The following is a 24540-nucleotide window of genomic DNA, read 5'->3' as shown; positions in this document are numbered from 1 at the left end:
AATATACTGAAATCAATCTCTTGGGCATCTTAACCTTATTTTGACTTTCTAAAAAAAAACTAAAGGAGCACTGTAAATAATTAAAAAAAAACTCTAAAATGTGTATGGTTAGGTTCTAGGTAAAGAAAGTATAAATATGAAAGCGGTAAAATGCAGTAATTCAAAAATCAGTCCAAATTTTCAAAGTTATGAAAATACGTGCTGGTGGGTCGCCAAATTCTATAACATTCAAAAATGGGTCGCAAGCTGAAAAAGTTTGAGAACCTCTGTTCTAGTCCCTTTAATATTGTATGACCCTCTGAGCTACAGTTGAGTTTGTTTAGTGTTAATTATTAGAAGTTTTGTTTTCTGTTGTTCAACCCACGTCTGCTTTTTCTTCACATCAAACCCTAGGATATTCTCTAAGGCCACTTCAACGACCCCGAGATCCAGGTCACAAAAAGAGACCACCCACGAGTGCCCACCCCGAAAGTTGCCAGCAACTTGGGACTTTGTCTGGTCTCCTTCTGGGAACTATCAGAAACACCTGGACGTAAGAGTATCGTTTCAAGAATAAAAAAAAACTCACAATTGGGATGGCTTACACGTTTTCGACGTTTTGTCTTTCCGACGTTTTGTCCCTAAACCAAACAACCCCTAATTTTGAAACAACAGCAATTTGAATCCGTTGATCCGGTGATTATGTTTGTCAATCAGTGTGAATTGAACACAGCATTCAAAAAATTCTTCGGAATGACATGCCACTTTTATCAATTTCCGTCCAAAACTCTAAATATTTCCAGCATGCTGAAAGCCTGACCCCCACGGAGACCGTTGTTGTGCATCAGGGACATTGGATGGACCACGACAACTGAGTACCAGCTACGACTATACCGTTTGCGGCATCTTCATTTCGTGCGCACTGCACCGCACTCTGCCGCCAACCGGTTGGTAAGTGAACGTCCACCGACCGTCATCGTCGAATCAAAAGCTGCTCCGCGAGAAAAAGCGTGGGAGATTTACTATTTGTTTTCTCAAGTGCGCTTTCTCGCTCGCATTTCAACGTAGCAAGGCGCTATAATATAGGTCCAATCCAATGGCATTCGAATCGAACCTCGACGACGACGGCGTCATGTGGAACCGAGATGGGTCCTGTGCGAGTGCGATATCGACGAATATGGTTATGGGTTCTGGTTTTCACACAAGTTATGCAAGGTCAATGCAGGCTAGGACCTGTAACGGTGAGGTTTGAATTTGTTATTTTCTCGATTTGACGGAGGTCAGTCGGAAAACTGGATGCTGGGGGATTTCAAAGGGAAGGGATTGCTCGTTGGACAGCGATGTGTATGAAAGGATGAATAAACTATTTAGCTAAGTATGAATTATTTTTGCAAAAGATATGTAGTAACTGAACAGTGTTTCAAAAACGTAACAAGCTAAGTATTGGGGTATTGTAAAGGTTGGCATATTCATACATACATACAATAAATCATGGCAACCTTGGATGAATGTCGGACTACAATGACAAATATTTGGCATTATGCCAAGCAGTGTAATGACACCTTTATCTACTATCCTTCACTAAACACGGTGCAAGGAGAGCAATTTAGGGAAAGTTTTTTCACTTTTAGACCCGTGAATCTGTGTGTTTACTATCGTGTATTGTGTTTTTCATGTTACTGAGACAGTTTTCCAGCGTTATTAGGTAAATCCGTTGGGCGCAGAACATCACAAAGGAATTCAAAAAACACATCAGGAAGCAGCTCATCTGGATTTCCAATGTCTAGATTAAACTCTCATGGGGCGACGGGGCTACGGAACATCAACCTGGAAGAGATATGGGCCGACCTGGAGGGTGGCATAAAACAGGTGTACAAACAGGAGCAAAGCCTGAGCCCCGCCCGTTATATGCAGCTTTACACCCATGTCCACAACTACTGTACTAGCGTTCATCAACAGCCGACTAGCCGGCAGACTGCATCGAAGATTTCCAAGAAGGGAACGGCGATTCCTTCCGGCGGAGCTCAGCTCGTCGGTCAGGAGTTGTACAAGAGATTGAAGGAGTTTCTCGAATGCTATCTGATCAAGCTGCAGGAAAATGGCATCGATCTGATGGACGAGGAAGTTCTGAGCTTCTACACGAAGCGATGGGAAGAGTACCAGTTGTCGAGAAAAGTGTTGAACGGTGTGTGTGCCTATCTGTCTGACCCTTATGGTTTCGGAAACAACCGTATCATAGTAGTTCGACTGCTAAACTGCCCTATATTAACAATTGAAATGTTACTTCAAATTTTTGGAGGACTCTGCCGTAATCAAATGCCACTACTCCAAAATACCCCCTATCAAAAGTTTGGAGTGACCCCCTCAAAAACATATAATTTTTTAGACCCATATCTCCACCAATTTGCGTCTGATTTCAAAACCCAGGTCTTATTCGAAAGATTATAAGTCAAAGTAATTTTGAACATGATTTAGTATTTAGGTGAAACTTTTACAAAAAAAATTGTATGTTAACTTACCCGAGCAGAGGAAAAAAACTCAATAAGAGCATATTTTGATATGGAGATCAAAAAGTGATATTTGTTTGTTTGAGATAAGAGGTAAACATATTGAAAATAATATCTCATTTTTACTCCTGAAACGGCAAAAGGTTATTGCAACCATAACTAATTGCAAATGCTCCATAGAAAATCAAAAAGCGCTCCATAAAGAAAGAACATATGTTCCATAAAAATGTGCAATGTTACTCATAAATTATTGAAAACGTTCCATACTTTTTAAAAAATGTACCGGTAAAACATAAAATTTTCTCATTAAAAGTGAAGTTTTCACCAAAAAATAATACTGAAACACTCCATAATAATATACAAATGCTCCATAGAAAAATGCAAACGCTCCATAAAAATTAAAGTTGTACCCATAGAAAATTGAATATTGCTCCATAGAAAAATTAAATTGCACCATAAAAAATTGAAATTGCACCATAGAAAATAGACAAATGCTCCATAAGTATTATCAAACTGCACCATAGAAAACATGCATTGTTCCATGAAAAAATGAAAATTCTCCATAACTTTAAACATTTGCACCACTAAAGCAGGGCAATGTAAAGCAATTCAGCCCTGTCAAATTAAATTATGAGAATATTCTATCTATGGAAGTTTTTCAATTTTTCATGGAGCAATTCATGTTTTCTATGATGAAGTTTGATAATACTTATGGAGAATTCTTTTATTTTCTATGGTGCAATTTCAATTTATTATGGTGCCATTTCAATTTATTATGGTGCAATTTAAATTTTCTATGGAGCAATATTCAATTTTCTATGGGTACAATTTCAATTATTTATGGAGCATTTGCATTTTTCTATGGAGCATTTCAATATTATTTATTGGTGCAAAATTTCACTTTTAGTGAGAAAATTTTATGTTTTACCGGTATATTTTTTATAAAGTATGAAACGTTTTCAATAATTTATGGGTAACATTGCACATTTTCATGGTACATATGTTCATTCTTTAAGGAGCGGTTTTTGATTTTCTATGGAGCGTTTCTATTTATTTATGGGTGCAATAAATAGGCTGCCTCCTGGAACATCATCATCATAGCACATTTAGCTCTTGGTAAGATCTAACCAATAGCAGTGAGCTATTTGATTGATCTTCAAATATCATATTTTGCTATTGGTTAGATGTTTCAAGAACAATTTTTTGCTATTATTTTCAGTACTTTTACCTCTTATCTCAAACAAACCAATATCACATTTTGATCGTCAGTACTTGAACTCTGCCCGGGTAATCCAAAGATGCCAAACTTTCAAAAAAAAAAAAAAAATGAACATAAACTCACAGCAGTGTCGCTGGAAATTGGGTCTATCAAAGCATATTTTCTACGCTTGACGTTTCGATTGTATATTCCATCTTCTTCAAGGGTTTTATTCTATACCGTAATTGGATTAAGTTATATTAACAAAGATACATATAATTAAATTTGCGTACAGAAAAGTTTCGTTCTTTGTCTAGTGAACCGGATTTTGGTCAATTGTTGGCACATTTAAACTGTTATATCTTGAAAGTTTCACCAGAAACCGTTGATAAAAGGAAATGTTGAAGGTACTTTTTGTAGTTATAAAATCATTTGGTATATAAATTCAAGACGGTGACCGAAACCAATAAAAGGCATATTGAATGTATATACCAAAACTATTTTCTTTGTTGGCAACCACAGATTTTCAAAAAATTTTCGTCAATCGAAAGCTGGGACATTTTTACACAACACATAAAAAGTACACACTTAATTTAGAATACCGTGTTCGGTAAATTTTTGACGAAAATGGAACAGCTGAATACAGCTATAATGCATTGTTTACCTTTTGCACCCGGTTTTGACAGTTGGTGTACTGAACCTCAGTAAAATCGATTACCGAAGCTACCGAAATAGTTCTGCTGTTCTATTTTCGTCAAAAAATTGCCGAACAGGCAATTCAGGATTGAGTGTGTAGAAATGTCTTTTTCTCATATAAAAAGTAATCTGTCGTTTTGTAAATCATGGCACTTTTCTACACTGGGCCAGGTGCCAGCATGGTGAGAAAAAAGTTTTGGTATATATGGTGTGTGGGGGCAAGATGGGTCAGTGCCGTTTTCAACTGTTCATACTATTTCTTTTTTGAACGTTTCAATCATTTTCCTAGATAAACGATGTGAATTAACAAAAAAAAAGATGTATTCATTTCAATTTCTTTACGTTCCTTGCACAGACAAAAATAAAATGTTTTTACGTGATACTTCTTATGGTATACATTCCATATAACTACGTGCAATGTGTAGGCGGGGCAAGATGGGTCACCCCAGTCAACCAGCGATCGTATAAGATGTTGCATAAGATGTTAAAGTGGAAGCGATATGCGTACATTTTACATGCGCCTAAATGTAGGCATGTACGCATATGGCCTCCACTTTAACATCTTATGCAACATCTTATATGATCACTGGTTGACTGGGGTGACCCATCTTGCCCCGCCTACACATTGCACGTAGCATTATTTTTAACTCAAATAACTTCTATGCAATCAAACATTGTGCTGCCGTAACTCTTATGTGCGTGTTGCTTGGGTTTATATATTACCCAAGTAACCAGTAAGCATTTAAAATAGCATTCCTTCAGCATTATAGTAGCCTTTACGACAAGGCGTTTAATGCTAATTAGCCGTATATGCGTCTTTAGTGCTACCTCACAGCAGGTTTTGTCAAAATAACGGGCTGTCTTAGTGCCATCCCTTCAGGAACGTCGTGACGAAATGTCAAAGAAGCGTAACGCCTCGTCGAGCAAAAAAAACAAAAATAGATTGACGTCTGCTTCTCGTTCTCTCAGCCTGCTTCCCCGCTTCATCGTCCTTCCATATTCCAGCCGGTGCTAGGTGGTACTTTTATGCTGATTTTTGTAGTGATGTAGGTTTGAACTTACGATCCGGAGATTGATTAATCATATCTGCTTCGGATTCTGTTGCTCCTGATCCACGATGCTAAAGCTGTCCCGGTGGCGTGCGTTGATTTAATCGATAACAGCTTCAGATTCAACATCCAAAACTTGTTTTCATTGAGATATTTCATTGTGGTAGAGCATTACGATCCCTTCTTTTAAATATCTGTGGAATAAGATTGTTTCTTCCCTCTTTCAAACAATCCTATGATCCACCAAAGCATCCACCTATTCGGCACATTTTTTCCGACGAAATGATAAATAATTGATGATTTTTTGATGGACAAGTTCCCAATCCAATCCAGCTGCAGTAATGTTTTCTTTGGTGCTTTTGGATGAGTAGGGGAAAATGAAGAAACAAATAAGATACACAAATTTGTAAACAGAAGCATAGGCTCTGTAAGAGAGAGACAAAATGTGTTGCCAAATGCGTAACATATCTCCCAACCTTTTTGCTCCTAGCATTCAAAGAGCAGTTGAAAAGCATTCTGTATGCTCCCAAGTGAAACCACTTCAAGCAGTTGAAATGCTAATTAACAGCCGAAAGCTTTTGAGCAGCACAGCTTATGCTACCTCAAGGCAGCTATGCATTCGAACTGCTTATGTAGGGCAGCAAGCAGTTGAAATGCGTGATACAGGCTGATACACGGCTTATTCAAATGCTTAGTGGTTACCTGGGATACTATCTGTCCCGGCAAACGTGGTACTGTTTGCCTACTGTGTGTTTTAACATACAGCTCCCCAGAGAAGTCCTCCGCAACTTCATCTGTATGGGAGCCTTCCTTTCCAGAGATATGCGAGGTGTGCACTTCAAACGGAATCTCTCAAGTAATTTTCGTTCAATGCATTATTTTTCCGTGACCAGAATGGTCAAGAAATTTAACACAGCAAGCCCCATTTGATTGGACGTTTCGTTCCAGCTCCGTACTAGGATCCGGAATAAAGCGACGCTTTATTATTTCTTGAGCATTTCCTTGCCTGAATTTTTCACACATCGAGGTAGGCCAGCAAATTTTTTGCGATCTGCGTACTACCCAATAGAGTCTCACACTACCCAGGTAACCAATAAGCAGTTAAAAAGGCAATAACTCGACACTATATGCGCCTTTACAGCAGGTCATCAAATGCTTATCTGCCGTATATGCGCCATAAGAGCTACTTTAATGCAGGTTTGGCCCAATATACGGCTAATTAAATGCTTATATTTCCTATCCCCCAGATTGTCAAAATTAAAAACAAAAACATTTTCATCTGCCCATTTTACGGCATCTTTCTCTTTTATATTTCTCCTCACTTTCCTGTACAGCTATAATGCTTGGGAGGCAACACAGTTAAAATAAAAATGTAAATTTGAGTTTATTTTCATGCACATATTTGGAGCACAAAAATAAACTCAAAATTACACCGATCTTTAAATTTAAATGGCCTTAAGCAAAGAACCCGACGTGTAATATTAAAGGTCGTTGAATTTTACATTGAACAGAGCACGCGCTTCGCTTTTGTTGACTTTTATCCCATTTCCGATTGTTCCCTTGGATCTTTCCTTCTCCCGTCAAGTTAAAGCAGCTTAAAAGCAAACACAAACACTCCATATCGTGTCAATGATCATTTCAATTGTTAATTTATTGAACAGAAATTTGTTTTCTTTATACACAAAACAATTCCAATCACTAAATTATCGGAGCTGGTATTTTTTTGGATGCGAGCCGATGCCTTCTGCTGCTGGGGTGATGGACGACGGTGACAACGACGACATCATAATCGGCGAAGTGTGGGGTTGTGCGGGTAACTGCAAATACACAGACTGCTCAGTTCTTTATCACGGGAGCGATCACAGATCACATTTTAAGCCACTTTAATTGGTCTTACCTGCAGCAAAACTTATTGGCACAAATACGCAACTTTGATGAGAAACATTGGAAACGCACAGCTTACCGAGCCTCTGCGTGACGGCCACACTTTTCTACTCAAAAATGAGTTTGTGTTACTACGCGTTGATTGAATTTTAAAGCCGAATGAATTGAAAAATAAATGCGTATTTGTTTATATTTATTTTGGGTGCTGAAATTTGAATGTTTCTTCAGGCTCCAAATGTGTGCATTAAAAAAAGCTTAATTTTAAATGAAATTGCTGATTCAATCCATGTAAATTCACAGGCATCATGATTTACATGTCCTTTAAATTTCAAGACTTTTTTCTGTGAAGATTTGAAATGCTATTGTTGTTTTTTTTTTGCTAATTTCGGCAAAATTGGGATTTGATACCCCGTAACGTGGGTAGATCACCTTAGAATGGTGCGTTGCGGTGTAAGATCTACCAAATCAAATTTTGATCTTGATATTTACCGTATTTTTAAATATTCCAAGATCAAAGTTTGATGCTCTTTTCCTTGTGTTTTGTGGTATTTGTGTTTCAATGTACTGCTAATTAACATTTTATTTCAGCAGGATTCAGGTAAATGTATCGTACGATATAAATAATATTTTAAAAATATGTAACTGTGGCGAGCGTATCACTAATATGTAGCTTATTTGACGTACGATGTTAATATTATTTTATATTTCAGATTATCAACTGAAGAATCTAGTAATTCAACCAAATGACGAGAGAACCAGGATGAATTGGGCAGACAACTGATTCGAAGCAGTCTAACAATGGTGTGCCTGAACGTTAACCAAGCGTATCATTTGGAGTTTACCCTTCCACTAACAACACCCAAATTCCCGTGACACCTAGGCCTGAGAGATCGTAGAGTTGTCTACATTTTTCATAGGTGTCCAAAACTAACCATCCGTTCCCATTCCTCAGCAGTCGCAAGGACGTGGCCAGGACAGTGCTCGACCATTGGAAGATTGCGTCAGTCTTGTCTAAGAGTCAGAGATTAGTCCCAAATCTTTGTGCTTTGGTTCGGACGGGAAGGAGGCAACCCTCATAACAGCGGTCTAGGACTGTACCACCTACGAATTTGTGCGACTCGCTTAATGCTAATGCTAATGCTAATGCTAATTTCGGCAAAATTGGGATTTGATCCCTCGACCCTCGGGTTGACGATAGTGCTGAGCCGCGTTACAGGGTAAGCTATAGGGGATTAGATAATGTGCTTTGTATTTTTGATCTATTTAAGGCTTGAATAGTACACCGGCAGTCGCTTCGTTGTGCTATTGACTCGGCATGTGGAGATAATTAAATCGAGCATAGGAAACTAACCATTAGCATAGTACACGGTTTATATGGGAAAATATAAAAAAATGGAAAAACTGCAACTACTGTGTACTTTTTGAGTTCCATTTTGGTCCCATATCAACTGTGCAAAATATCAGATCGATCGAAGAAACTACACTTTAGCGCCAGCCATTCTTAGTTTTTCATACGATTTACTATGAAAATTTACTTCTTCAATGAAAAATCGCTTGAGGTCACCCATTGATCCCTAAAAATAAGTCGTTGAATGATTTCTGTAGATAACTTCACGAGGAATCAGACCTCCGAAGACTACAAAGCGATGCGACATTCGTGGAAAAAGTTATTAAGCTTTACCCGATCGATAAAATGACGAGATTTTATTATTTATTGTTATTCCTTACGTGCTAAACAGCTTTTGCATGCCATTCGGTTTTCAGTCAATAACTTTTTCCACGTTCCTCAGATCGCTTTGCGGTCTTCGGAGGGTTTGTTCCTCGTAAAATTCCCAACAGAAATCATTCATCGATTAGGGGTTTAGGGGTTAAGGGGCAACTTGGGGCGATTTTTCTTTGAAAAAGTGATTTTCCTCAAAGTAAATCGTATGAAAACATAAAACGGCTGGCGCTTAAATATAGTTTCTCCGATCGAGCTGAAATTTTGCAAAGTTGAAGAGATGGAACTTGCTCTCACTTCTATTCCTCTGTTTCTCATGATTATAGAAGAGAATGAATGAGAAATAAAAAAAATAAGCCGGATCTAGCGGGTGCCCAGGACCGAAAATAGTAAGTAAGTAGTGACTGTAATTGAGTGAGGTATTCCAGCAATAATTTCTACAAAAATCATAGGAATTTCTCCAAGCATACTTCAAGATGGTTTTTTAGGATTTCACCCCCAAGTTGAGATGCAGTCGCTGTTCCACTTGGAGCGTTATTCCAGTACGAAGAAAAAAGCAGAAGGAGGTGCATTCCATCACAAAGAACAACTTTGTAGAACACTCGAAAAATCCTAAAAATCCATAGAAAAAGTTATATCCGAAAACCTATTACAAGGGGTCGTCCACAAACAATGACACATAACTCTTGAGTTGAGCAGATAAAAGGAAATAGTTTGTTCGGCAAACTTTCCAATAATGCCCTTTTCTGCAACTTTGTAGAAGACACCAATACTCTATCTTTATTTTTGAGAAAAGTGAATTCCTATCGCACTTTTAGGTGGAACTATCATCTAGGTGAAAATAAAGAATTAAGTACATAGAACAAACTCTTCTAAGACATCATACTTCTAAATTCAATATTTGAAGCCACAAAAAAGGATTATGAATGCGATCCTTAGTAAACAGTATGTATCAGGTTTCTCCGGAGATTATGTCCGGAAACCTGAACGTCCGGAACTGGTTCCGTAGCGGTGGCATGCCCATAGCACAGAGCGATCATTTTATGGCCAAATACATTTTACAATACAAATTTCAGAATGATAATAGGTGTGATATTCAATAAAATTGCCGAAAAATACCCCCGTGGCAAGGCAATACCCAGAAAGGGGGGAGGGGTCAAGGGGAATGCCACACACAGATATTGGAAGACCAACTAACCGCATTCAATTTAAAATTGGTTTAAATTTTTTTGATTGTATGGTCTTTGAGTAGTAGCCGATTGAAAAAAAGTGGTTCGTCTAGGGCTTTTGAGGGTTAATAACATGTTTTGTTGGGCAATCTTATTTTGTTATTTTCAAGTTTTTGGGATATATCCACAAGATAACATTTCAATAATATATTAGGTTGTAGAACATGTTTAGTTGTTGGTGGCTGTTCGGGCTCTAAAGAAGTTGATCATCAATATTAATTTCTATTCCCGATCAGCCTAGATAGCCGTGTAGTGGCGGTAGCAGTTACCTCAACTGGCTAAGAATATCACTACGGATTGCCTAATCCGGTGGTAAAAGTCCACCAAACAAGCGACCCCTAATTCATGGTGTTAAGCGTACCGTGCCTAGGAATGAATGGTTAGGGGGGTCTAATAAAAACTTAACCGTGAACGGAGCCTGTGGAGTACCAGGGCACCCTCCACAGTATGTTGCCCTTACTGTGTTAAACGGAGCAATGACGCAGTGGACCTTATTTGTCTCCGGGATAATCGGCCACTTTTCTTACGTCTCAATTCCGAGGCTTAATAAAAGTGGGTAAATGAAATTTTTTTTTATGGCAGGAATTAAGTTCGTACAGGTAAACCTTCATCACGCAAAAGGTGCTTCTGCTGTGTTGAGTCGAAGGTTTAAAAAAGAAGGACTGGAAGTGGCGCTTATTCAAGAGCCGTGGTCCAACAAACGAAAGATTCTTGGTGTTCTGACACAAAATAGTAAACTATTTTATGATGAGCAAAACAAGATTCTCCCAGAACCGCTGTCTTAGTACGCAAAACGTTAAAATGCTATCCTATTACAGAGTTTATCAGAAAGGACATTGTTGCGGTCATGGTAGAGGTACCAACCACTAGAGGTAAAACTGAGATCGCTGTGGCTTCAGCTTACTTTCCTGGTGATGTTCCTGAGGTACCTCCTCCTGAGATCGCATCATTTGTTCAATTCTGTAAAGAAAACAACAAATCGTTTATCATTGGCTGTGACGCCAATGCGCATCACACGGTTTGGGGTAGTACGGATATTAACAGTCGAGGTGAGTCACTATTAGAGTATCTGTCTTCCAACAATATAGACATTTGCAATAATGGTGATAAACCTACTTTCTCAAATGTAATCAGACAAGAGGTCTTGGATCTAACACTGTGCAATGCTGCAATCTTTGACAAGATCACAAACTGGCACGTGTCAGATGAGATTTCTCTATCTGATCATAAACACATAATCTTCAATTGGAGTGGTGGAGATTACTCTAGAACCGCATTTAGAAATCCCAGGAGGACAAACTGGGATCAATATGTAGAATTGTTGAATACGCATTCATTTACAATGGGAGAACCTATTGATTCAACCCAAAAGTTGGAATCATTTTCTCAAAGGGTAAATGAAAGTATCATCAATTCCTTTAACGGAAGTTGTCCCACCATACAATCGTCTTCTACTAGAGACGTGCCATGGTGGAACTTTAAACTGGATCGCCTTAGAAAATTTTCTCGTAAAATGTTCAATAGAGCGAAACAAACGGGAGATTGGACTCAGTACAGGAAAGCCCTGACTGAGTACAACAACGAAATACGAAAATCTAAAAGAAAGTCTTGGATGCTGACATGTGAAAACATAAACAGCACTCCTGTAGTTGCAAGACTACAGAAAACGCTCGCAAAAGATCATTCAAATGAATTGGGAAACCTGAAGCTTTTACCAAAACTCCTCGTGAAACTTTGGATTTGATGATGGAAACCCATTTTCCGGGTTCGGTTCTAAGTGTGGATTCCAATGATACTATATCTCTGGAAGGTGAAGGATGTCCTAGTATAAACTCTTCGGAGTCAACTAGGACAATAAACACGACCTCAGATTTAGCTGATGAAATCTTCACGAAGGCCAGAGTGGAAAATGCAATTAGATCTTTTCAGCCTTTTAAATCTGCAGGAGTTGATGGAATATTTCCAGCACTGATTCAAAATGGAGAAGCGGTGTTGGTACCATCACTAGTTGAGATGTTCAAGGCTAGTTTAAGATTGAATTACGTTCCATCAAAATGGAGACTTGTAAAAGTTATTTTTATACCAAAAAAGGGGAAGCGAGACAAGACGCATCCCAAAGCATACAGGCCAATTAGTCTTTCTTCAGTTTTGTTGAAGACTATGGAAAAGGTTTTGAAGGATTTTATCAATTCTTCTTACATAAAAGACCATCCCCTATCTGACTTCCAGTTTGCTTATCAATCTGGTAAGTCAACGGTTACAGCACTTCATTCGCTAGTAACAAAAGTGGAAAAAACGTTTTCAGCAAAAGAAATAGCTCTATGCGCCTTTTTAGACATAGAAGGAGCATTTGATAATGCCTCCTATTCATCTATGAAGCGTGCCATGGAGAACAAAAACTTCGACCAATGTATCATACATTGGATTTATACTGTGCTTGCAAAAAGAGAAATCACCTCTGAGCTGGGAAGTTCTTCTATAACAGTAAGGGCAACGAAAGGTTGCCCTCAAGGAGGAGTCCTCTCACCACTATTGTGGTCCTTAGTTGTAGACGATCTTCTAAGAAGCTTGAAGGAAAAAGGTTTCGAAGTTGTGGGCTTTGCAGACGATATAGTCATAATAGTGAGAGGAAAGTATGACGAAACTGTTTCGGAGAGAATGCAAAGGGCCCTAAGCTATACACATTCATGGTGTATTAAGGAGGGCCTTAGCATCAACCCGTCAAAAGTCGTAATTGTCCCTTTCACTAGGAGAAGGAATTCCATCAACCTAAAAGCTTTTCGGCTTGGAGGGATACAAATTCATCCTAGTGATCGAGTCAAATACTTAGGTTTGATACTGGATGCTAAACTGAACTGGTATGCTCAAATTGAGTCCGTGATCGGTAAGGCAACAAGTGCGTTCTGGTTATGCTCCAAAACTATTGGCAGGAAGTGGGGCTTGAGACCAAAAATGATAATGTGGATTTATACTGCCATAATCCGCCCAAAAGTGACGTATGCTTCCTTTGTCTGGTGGCCAAAAACGAAAGAGGCTACCACACAAACAAAGCTTGCGAAAATTCAACGTCTTGCGTCCATTGCTGTTACAGGAGCGATGCGAAGCACTCCATCAAAAGCTTTAGATGCGATTCTCAATCTGCTACCTTTGCACGAGTACGTGCAATTAGAAGCAGAAAAGGAATTGCTGAGACTTGAACGAGTTGAAAAGTTTATGCCAGGTGATCTTGTAGGTCACCTGAGCATTTCACAATACTTCCAAAATAGGCCAGTAATGAAAATGATTAAAGACTGGATGAAACCTGTGGAGAACCATGATGTTCCTTACAAGTTGCACGAAACAACTCGTGCAGATTGGGAAGTCGGAGGTCCCACTGTTCGTCAAGGGTCAATCAAATTCTTCACAGATGGCTCAAAAGTTGGAATAAAAACGGGAGCGGGAATCTACGGCCCTGGAATACAAATTTCAGTGGCGATGGGACACTATCCTACGGTGTTTCAAGCAGAGATTCTTGCTATTTTGAAATGCGCAAATATCTGCCTTGAGAGAAAATACAGATACGCAAATATTTGTATTTTCTCAGATAGTCAAGCTGCACTAAAAGCATTGTGCGCTTACAAATGTACTTCAAAGCTTGTCTGGGAATGCATTCTTTCACTGCGCAGGCTGTGCCAAGGGAATTCAGTAAACTTATACTGGGTTCCAGGTCACTGTGGCATTGAAGGAAATGAAATGGCAGACGAGCTTGCTAAAAGTGGTTCCAATTTACAGTTTGCTGGTCCAGAACCATTCTGTGGTATATCAAACTGTATAATTAAAATTGACCTGAAACGCTGGGCTGAGCAGAGGGTGATATCCAATTGGATGGACGTCAAAAATTGCAATCAGTCAAAACGATTTATAACACCAAATGCTTATAAAACCAAAAAGCTCTTAGAGCTCAACAAGAGAGCTCTATGTACATACACTGGCCTAGTAACTGGACACTGCCCGAGCAGGTATTACTTGAAAAATATTGGCCATATTCAGAGTGATATCTGTCGTTTCTGTAATACGGAACGTGAAACCTCGGAACATCTGCTTTGCAGTTGTGGTGCTTTATACACGCGCAGGCAAAGATTTCTAAATAGTGGTTGCTTGCAACCCAGTGAGATCTGGCCTGCAAAACCTGGGAAGGTCTTGGAGTTTATTAATTCCATTGCACCTGACTGGGAGACGACGCGTCGTGGCAGTAGCTGATTACTTGACACATGGTAATTAGCTGGCTAGATGCGAATATCAAAACGGGACATGCCACAAAAGTTCAGCCTATTGGACGCAGTGGCTTAATTTCCCCAACAGGGGAGGAAAAAAAAAAATGTTTAGTTGTTATTCTGCTATAGAGATTGTACAAATATGTGATGAAGAATAACACAACAGTAACAAGTTCACAAATTTAGTGTTATTAAGTTGTAATTGATCTAGCAAAACATGTTATTGAACTATTCTTCTAGGAAGATTTTTTTGTTATGATATTTGTTATTTTGCCGCTTATGACAGACAAGTTTATAACATAATATGTTATGCTAATAACATAAAAATTACTGATTCCATTATACAGTTATTAGGCCAAAACAACATGTTTTATTATGCTGTGGATATTTTCTTCTGCTCACACGGAAAGATCGATGTACACAGAGCAAGGAGTAACTTTCACGCAGCGACCCAAAAGACAAAAGATTGCATTCAAACTTGTGTGAAATTGTACGCAAATTTGTGTAACACCGGATCAGCACAAAAAATGTCGTACGCAAATATGAGTGAAAAATCCTTTGTCTTTTCACAAGTTACTCATTCGCTGTGTACTTTCGTTTAAGGGTGCAGGTAGCAGTCGAACTGCTATGATACGGCAGTAAGTTAGTGAGTTCTACGATCAAATGACAACGCTAATTGCTTAGACCATTTTGTATTTGTAGAGTAAGGAGGGGCAAGATGCCATTTATCATTCGTCGTTTTCAATGACAATGTCTTATGTGTAAGGCATTCAAAGTGTTAATATCAACTAAACAATATTTTCTTAATATTGCAGCGCAAACATTTACAAATAATGCATATTTTTAACGTTCTAAAAAGTGGGTTCGTTTACGTTTTAAAAAGTGGTGCGAAAAGCGTGCGATAAAATGCCACTTAACATGGGCGGGCAGCATAGGCAATAACAACCATAACCCTCCATGTGTTTCTCACTCTCCTAGGAAAGACATGGCTGATAACAAAATCATCAGAAAACTTCAAATGCAAGCAGGAGTTGTCAATTTTTCTATGGAAATCAAAAGAATTTCTGTGAGTTTGCTTGCTTGGATTCTGGAAGAATGTTTTTGACATCGTTCATCTACGATTCACTGCGATTTAGGGCAACATGGTCCAAAATGTACTTTAAAATAGCCCAACGCATAAAAACAATCCTGAAGCTGAATTCAGCATCACTACGAATTCAGCTTCAGGAATGCTTTTATGCGTTGGGCTATTTTAAAGTACATTTTGGACCATGTTGCCCTAAATCGCAGTGGGCACTTGGCGCGGAAAATGCCATGGAAATTTTCATTATCAAGAAAAGCAAACTCAAACATCCTCAGATGGGATTTTCTGAGCAGCGGTGCGTTTTCCATCTGAGCTATATGTGAACTTCATGGCTTCGCCATAAACTCTTCAAATTTCTATTCGGTATTCGATATACAGGGTACCACCCACTTTACCGTGATTAATTGGCTGCCTTACACCCGATTGACCCATGTTTTTATATATAGTGTGTATTGTAAGCTAATTATTTTCTAAAAATCATCTAAACTGGTTAACCTTTCAGGACGCACGCCATTAAGCATCCGAAACTGCACCGCGGTTTTTTGGTAGTTTTGTACTTTTTACAACAGCGCGCGTCCTGAAGGGTTAACATTGTGGTAGGTGTAAAGGGAGTTGCACCGTGTATAAAGAATTCCGACTGTACTTAAAAAATTTGAAATCCATCGCAATTTGTTAGATGTTTTTTTCTTTAGCACCAGAACTGTACTTAATAAGACGAAATCAGTTTCATGATACTATGTAGAGATATCGTATAATATCGTATCGTACGTATCATATATAGAACCCCCGAAGGGAACGTAAAACATTTAGCCATATCGCTAGAGATTTTTTTGTGTCATTCCAAAGAACTCCGCCACGGTCGACTCTACATATAAGAAGCGCGACGCGACTAAAAACGTGGCGCATGGAATCCTCTCTCTTTCTCGCGATGATGGCCGGTTTATCTCCTCGGAACGATGGGAATTCAACAGGTTGCCGTTACTCGCGACAAACGAACACGTTCACCTAGCCTAGCATCTGGTTCGATGGGATTGAGTTGGGTTGGGATAGGTTCTTTCTTCCTGTTTTGGGCAGAAAACGTTCGTGCGTATATACCTTACCTGTTACCCACCCACCCATCAACAACCGGGTGCAGGCAGACGAACGATGCGACATTGCCGCCGCCCGTCGTCGTGCAGTCGATCGCGGTGGATCGTTCTTACCGCCACCTCCGCCCGAATCCGAGCCCGAGCCGAGAGAAGCTTCGCGGGAACGCGACGCGATTGCAATCTCTCTGGAGACTGCGCATTATTTTATTTCGTTGTTCGCTTCCTCCACTCGGTGAGACACCACGGGGAAGACGTTCGGAGGATTTAATGGAATTCTTCGCACCGAGCGGCAACGGCTGACAGCAGTTTGGCTCCAGCGGTGCATCTTCGAGGATATGTGTCAGCAGCACTCGCGGCGCGGATGCAACCGATAGAGCCGATGGGTGTATACTTACTGTACGTACCTACAATGGCTTTGGGAATGTCGCGGAAAATAAACGGTTTGTTTTGTGTGTGGCAAACAGTGCTATGCGTTGGCAGGTTTTGAAAGTTGGTTGGAAATGGCTTTGGTGAAGAGGCATCAAATAACTATGACTCCAAAGTAATTTATAGCGTATAATTAGACAAACCTGTTATGAATCATCTTTGACAACCAGTTAAAAAATAGATATCATATCATACAATCGGCTGATTGATAAGCAAGCAAATTGTTTGTCAACACGATGATATCGTCAAAAAAGGCATTGCTAATAAGCTACCCAGACTATTTTGCCAAAATATTCACACCTTTTTATACGAAAACTTTTTCAGGGGGATCTAGGAGGCATTTCAGGTAGCTTCAGAAGATTTTTAGAGATCTCATCACATTTCTTTTAAAACGCCCCTGAAATACCCTTTGATTCAAAGGTGTTCTTAAAACCCCCTGATACGACCCTGACCTAAAATGCCTCGAAACTCTCCTGAAACCTCCATAATCCCATGAGCCATTTTAAGAAGTGACAACAATGTTGATGATGATATTGATTTTCACGGGTTATTGGACGCTACTTCCTGTCAAAATTCATTCATAAAATCGGCTCGTAATGGAGTATTCAAACGCCCTTGAAATCATCATTATCAGTTTATAATACCTTTGAAACCCCTTAAAACGCCCTTGAAGTCCCTTAGAACCCCCTTTGTTGGGTTTTCTGGGAAATTTCTAAAAACATCCTTAGCCCCACCTTAAATGCCCCAAGACCTGTTCTCGCGAACTACATTCCGTCATTGAAACCCAAACTTAATTAATACATGAATTTCCCTCTTTTTATGCACATTTTTAATTTATGCAGTCCCATTTATGTGCATAAATAGAGGTTCCAGTGTACATACATGTAATGTCACAGGAAAAGTTTTTAATAATATAAGTTTCAAAGAATTCGTCGTCTAGAATCACATTTTGACAATGTTTCCAATCATATTCAAGGTAGAAGGGAAACAGTAGGTAACAAATAAGTTATAGCGTATGGCTCCCTTGTTTTTTAACACCTAAATTGACCATTCATGCATCTTACGTAGAGCAATAAAATATGAATCGGATGAGTTTCCATTGCAACTGCAACTTCAATGCAGTTTTTCGACGTGACTGATGTGCAGTGGGAATTATATGTGATAGCACAAGATTTTTCGCTGTGTATAGTTGGACACGTGCTGGTACCATTACACTCAAACCTCCATTTAAGTCGAATCTATTAAAGTAAATTCTTTTAAAGTCCCTCCATTTAAGTAACGCAACTTAAATGGAATTTGACTGTATTCACAGCAAAAAAATGTAAATATGCTACGGTTTCGAAAACATCTGTTCTTCGAAAAGGTCATTAGGGTGAATTGGCCGAATGGGGACCTTTTCGGCCCAGTCATGAGGCTGAACACGTCATTAGGCCGAACAGGTCAATAGGCCGAATAAGTCATTGGGCTGAATACGTCATTGGGTTACAAAATACGTTAGACCACTGTCATTGCTACCAAATTTGCATTGATTTTGTGCGTAACCAGCAGTGAGCAGTGTTGGTAAATTCACACTTAAATCACACTCATGAACCGCTCCTACGTGAGCAAACTCGCTCTCACGAGTCAAGCGTCGAAATCTAAATCTTGTTCGCTTGTAAAACGAATCCAATTCAATTTTAAAGGCATTCAAATGAGCAATTATGCGACTGCTTTAAGATTATACCAGTTTAATCTTAAGTTGATTCAATAATTGTCCATTTACACTTCAAATCAACCTCAAGTTTGCATGTAAAGTAATGATTGCTCTAAATACACCGTATATCTGCATGCAATAAGGCTTCAGGAAAAGCATAAGCGTAGATATATATGTAGTGGAACGCATCTTCAATATATATAAAAATTAGTTCGAATTCCGTTTGAGGCAAAAAAAACTTACCTACGATCGGGTGATCCGATCAGGATGACTTATACAGGGTTTGATTCGTATTCATGGTGGCTGTGTTAATATGCAGAAAAAGTTACGTACAAGTTCAGCGTGATCAAAATTAAATCAACCTAGAGTGCGTTGCTGCGATGACCTTACCAGTTGTCAAACCACCGCAGCTTGGCAAGACAAAGTTTGCTGGGACAGCTAGTTAGGAATATAATAAAAATAAATTACCTGATTAAACCTGAGAGAGTATGGATGATTATGAAGTTTACCTTTATGAATCAAATGCTGTAAATATTGAAAAAAACATCGATCAATCTCACCTATCATATAAGAATTGGCAGTCTTCATATCCGATAGTTCGAAAATAATTCCAATGATCTTCTTCGATAATGGTAACTGTACCATAACACACAACAACACAGCACAACGCAAAATTCATGATCTTTCTTGTTTCAACCGCAATCCGCGGACGCGTGGGCCCATGCAAAAAGTCTTCATTTTCAGCTTTTTATTTTCATGAGTGCCTCTGAGTCCTGTTCCCAAAATCCAGAACGCTGTGGGTAGCATAATAGAATCGCCATATCAACCTGGGTTCCAACCAGTGGAAATTGCGCAGTCATTGCATTGCCACGTTTTCGGCGATACACAGAACATTTTTATTTCGAATATCTCCGAAATTTCAAATTGGTTTGGACCCGCAAAACAATACTTCCTTGAGAACGGCAATAAACGTGCTTTTTGATGCACAACACTGTTTTTGAACGAAACTTCCGACAAACATGGCACACGGAATTTTCTTCTTCTCCTTGGAAGAGACGAACCAGCCAAGGGCTGAAAGTCTCTCAAATAAAGATAAATCAATCAAAAATTCTTCTCCTTGGACAATAAAATGATCCGGAATAAACGGATCACACTAAAGTTCCTAAGCAGAGTAGAACTAGGGGAAATTTGCACCAATCGCTAACATCCGAATTGACCCATTTGAAGATAGCTCTAGTGGACTGAAACCCTTTTAAACACGACCTGATGCAAAAATAGCTGAATAGATTTGATTAGAAGCGAAAATGACAAAAGTACGCCTTTAAAGGCCCTGAAACACTCCTGTAAACCCATGGAACCCACTCAAACCCCAAGAACACTCAAGGATCGACCCTGAAATCCCTTGAAAACCCGAGGGTTGCTCCTAAACCTCCTGGAACACCTTGAAATACTCCTGGGACCCCCTTTACACTCTGAATCCCTCTTGAAAACCTCTGGAACGCCCTTGAAACCCATTGAAAACCACTGAAAACTTCAGGAAGCCCGCTGGAACACCCCTGGAACGCCATTGAAACCCCATGAAATGCACGGTTAAGTAAAGTGAAAAAAAATCTGGCAGTTATGCTAACATCGTAGGTTATGCCAGTGTTCAACAATTGGATCATGGATGCATAATGATAGTGTGATTAAATTTTTTTTTGTTCAAAATAACAACGAAAATGTGATTTTTAACAAAGTTAAACTGTTATGGACATCCTTCCAGTTCTTGTAACTATGATGTGCCTCTGATATTTGTGGTCGATTTGCCCGCAAAGCTTATGTCATAACAAAAATTTCTTAAAAATAATCTTAAGAATTGTGCAGTTTTCGTGTCATCAGCGGTACAAAATTACACTGTTGAAAATGCTTTGACATCCATGTGCACAACAGAACATGTGCTCGATGAACAAATTGAGATTTGAAATTATGAAAAGAAATCCACGTACTCCGGTGAGACATGGCTTGGTCAGCCAAAGCAAAATCAAGAAATTGACATTTGTAAGGTACAAAATTTCCAATAAATATTTTTGATGTAAAATATGTATAATTTTGTAATTCAATTGGAGCAATATCGTGACACACATGTATACGCATCCACATCATACGTTTACGTTGAATGAAAATTACTTAAGTAAGATTTATCATAAAATTTGCAGAAACTGTTCAACATTTGGGTAGTGTTCAACAATTAGCGAATTACTCTGACGATGCCGATGTTGTTCATGCAGAGAAAGTCGTTTTGGATGGAATAAGAATTTCAGTTCTGTTGTCATGGTCCATACTGATTGACAAAGTCCTGAACAGTTTCGCAGACGGCGGTCTCGCTTGATACTTTTGAAGAGAAGCCGTTCCAAAAGATTCTGTGTGAATCCCATTGTCGCTTGTGTGGTGCAAAACGATCATCTGCCATGGAGTAAGGTGCCACTTAATGACGACATTCAAAAATAACGTCCATCAATTTTCGGGCGTTTAAGACCCTCTTTCGTCCCTCTGGCATGCTTTTTCGTATTAATAATACATGGAATGTCACACTTTCTCAAACCCCCTCCACTCTAAACAATAGTCGCAATAGTCGTCATATTTGAATAACACCTAACATGGATAGCGTTGACATCCCCAGTCAACCAGTGATCGTATATGATGTTGCATAAGATGTTAAAGTGGAGGCGATATGCGTACATTTTATATGCGCCTAAATGGAGGCATGCACGCATATCACGGTGTGTTGAAACAGGATTATTATCGCACTTTCATGAACCTAAAATATTTTTTCGTTATAAGTTAGCCTTAGCTGTATATATTAAGATTCTGGAGGTTAAAAAATCTTTCATCGGGGAAAATTAAAATAAATTCGATTTTAGTAGTTTACCACTTTTCCCATATGATATGATATTACGCAAATCTGATGAACCTTAATTCCGCTAGAAAAAGTCCCCTTTCTAATAGTACATTTGAAACCATTTAGAGAGAAACGAATGTAAAAGTCTTTACAACGAGTTTAAATTTGTTTGGCGTTCGTTTCATGTGTCCAGCCCACTACAGTCTGCCGAAAGTCATAAATCATAAAAGTCCACATTTATTTCATTTGTCTGGCACATAGATATTTGCAATGGAGGTAAACAAATACTTCCCATTAGTGCGACTCATACATTCGAGGAAGCGCCATACACCTGTGACTCGTAGCATTTGCAGCACATACTCTTCATGTGATAATTTGCCTGGAATGGTGGGTATTGGTTGCACATACTTTGCATGTCAAACCACTTCCACATGGATATTTGCCAAAAAAAGTATGAGTCGACTATACTGAGCGTGCATGACTCATTTGTAAAAGTTCTGCCTCTGATCTGTGGAGGACTTTGTCCATACAAAATCTTAAAATTATGATGCCTTTAGGGTTAAGTATGCCGTTGAGTCAAACAACAAAAAGTTAAAACACGTGGGGTATGAAGAAACAGCGGGTTAACGGGATACTATCTAGTCATGATAAGGCTGATACAAATTTAATTTTGACTTTTTGCCTCCCCCCCCCCTCTCTTCAAAAATTTTCGGCCGGATTTTGCGTTTTGAGGAGGCAGATAAAAAAATATTTATCAAAATATCGGGTCATGCCAAAAAATCTTTAACAAATCCGATGAGTTTTTAATGTTAAATTCCCGCCCCTTCGACTAGCCAAAGACTGTATTGAAATCTTTTTCAAAACATCACGAGTTTTTGTTAAGAATTTACCGGATGCAACGCATGCTTAATATATGTCAATGTGAATTACATCTTATAGTATAAGCCTAGAATATATTGGAAACATATCAATTTGCAAGTAATCTGATGAATTTCAATATTGGTAGTCTCGCGTTGTGATTTTTTTCTATGTTCGTCTGGGTTATCTGTAGTTTTATTTCATAAGACACTTTGGTCTTGATAAAAACTTCATGCATTTGAATGGTTTCAATGTTATGATTGCATAAAATAAAATTTCTTTTTCCCTAGTAAAATCAACAGATTCAGTATGGGGAGAAATGTGATAAAAACGAATTAAAAAAACACCCGTATACTCGATACCTTCCAACCATATTCTATGTGTTATAACTATTAAGCAATCTAAATCTATCCAATGATTCCGAAATAAGGCATAAAATAACTAACAAAAGATCTTAAATAATTGTATTGAAACCTCAAATTGCGTCAATCTTGCCTCACTTTCACATCACTGTTGTTGTTTTTTTTTAAATATATTTTATGACATTCCCAGAACATTGATGTCTTCTTAATAGTGTTCTACATTTCAATTTCCATTTCATCTGTAGATTTAGTTAAATTTGTTCTCAGCATAAAAAACAATGAATATATCTTAAATTAGGTAAAAAAGAAAATAGAGCTAAGGACTGTTCTTTTTAATTGCACTACGATTTTACATTTTTTGATAGATACGTATTTCGACCTCAACTGTAAGGTCATCTTCAGTGTGTCGTACTTAATCCAATATTCTGTTTACGTACATGTATTCCGCTAACATGTCCAGGTTCATCATCATCAAATCTAAAACTGTTTCAATCAAACATTGATTGATTTCACAATAAAAAAGCGATTACATATGCTTACCTTTAAATATGTGTATCAAGGGCGTGTGCCGAAAGAGTAATTAAAAGCTATTCTCTAAGGGCTGATTTTTTCAGCTTGGATTAACCGGTAAACCAGGCTTACCCATATAGTTAAACCTGGTTTAACGCTTAAGCCAGGGTGAAGAAATCAGCCCCATGTGTCCTACATGCAAACAAAAGTATGTATAGGATGAATTTTCACTTGTTAGTAAAACATCGAGCCCAGCAAAATCAGAGCACAATATACATAAAAGTTCTTATTATATTCGAAGAGCTATCAGTGTTTCTGCTTAACTAGCTCAAAACAAGTAAATGTACAGTTAACATGAATGTTAAAAAATACGCGTGATTAAGTCACCATATTTGTTTAATGATTTTCCAATCGAAGCATCTTTCGTGGCCGTGTGATCGTCGATTATACTTATGACACACATGTGATACAAGTATCACTGTACAATTGCGCTTGAAATGAGTGTCATACTGAAAATTCTCTCAGTTCAAGTCAGTCTTGTTAAAATTTTCTTGACACTGCGTACCGTTGTACAGGAATCACACTCGTATCACATGTCTGTCCGGGGTATTAGGTGTATCGCTACATGGTTTGGCATGCAACGTATGTGCCACCAATACCCACCATTCCAGGCAAATTAGCACATGAAGAGTATGTGCTGCAAATGCTACGAGTCACAGGTGTATGGCGTTTCCTCGAATGTATGAGTCGCACTAATGGGAAGTATTTGTTTACCTCCATTGCAAATATCTATGTGCCAGACAAATGAAATAAATGTGGACTTTTATGATTTATGACTTTCGGCAGACTATAGTGGGCTGGACACATGAAACGAACGCCAAACAAATTTAAACTCGTTGTAAAGACTTTTACATTCGTTTCTCTCTAAATGGTTTCAAATGTACTATTAGAAAGGGGACTTTTTCTAGCGGAGTCAAGGTTCATCAGATTTGCGTAATATCATATCATATGGGAAAAGTGGTAAACTACTAAAATCGAATTTATTTTAATTTTCCCCGATGAAAGATTTTTTAACCTCCAGAATCTTAATGTATACAGCTAAGGCTAACTTATAACGAAAAAATAT

At 38.6% G+C, this 24540-nt stretch overlaps 1 protein-coding gene across 1 annotated transcript in view; it reads left to right on the top strand.

Annotated features, from left to right (window-relative positions):
* Positions 1–1758: 1758 nt before the first annotated feature.
* Positions 1759–24540, top strand: part of LOC134290783 (cullin-1-like) — a 47453-nt gene continuing 24671 nt past the window's right edge. The window contains exon 1 of the mRNA XM_062857981.1: positions 1759–2164. Coding sequence (XP_062713965.1) covers positions 1759–2164 — 406 coding nt within the window. The remainder of the gene's footprint in view (positions 2165–24540) is intronic.

This window comes from Aedes albopictus, chromosome 3, assembly GCF_035046485.1.
Source record: "Aedes albopictus strain Foshan chromosome 3, AalbF5, whole genome shotgun sequence".
Taxonomy (NCBI): domain Eukaryota; kingdom Metazoa; phylum Arthropoda; class Insecta; order Diptera; family Culicidae; genus Aedes; species Aedes albopictus.
The sequence above is the reverse complement of the archived record's forward strand: the minus strand, read 5'-3'. Positions and strand labels throughout refer to the sequence as shown.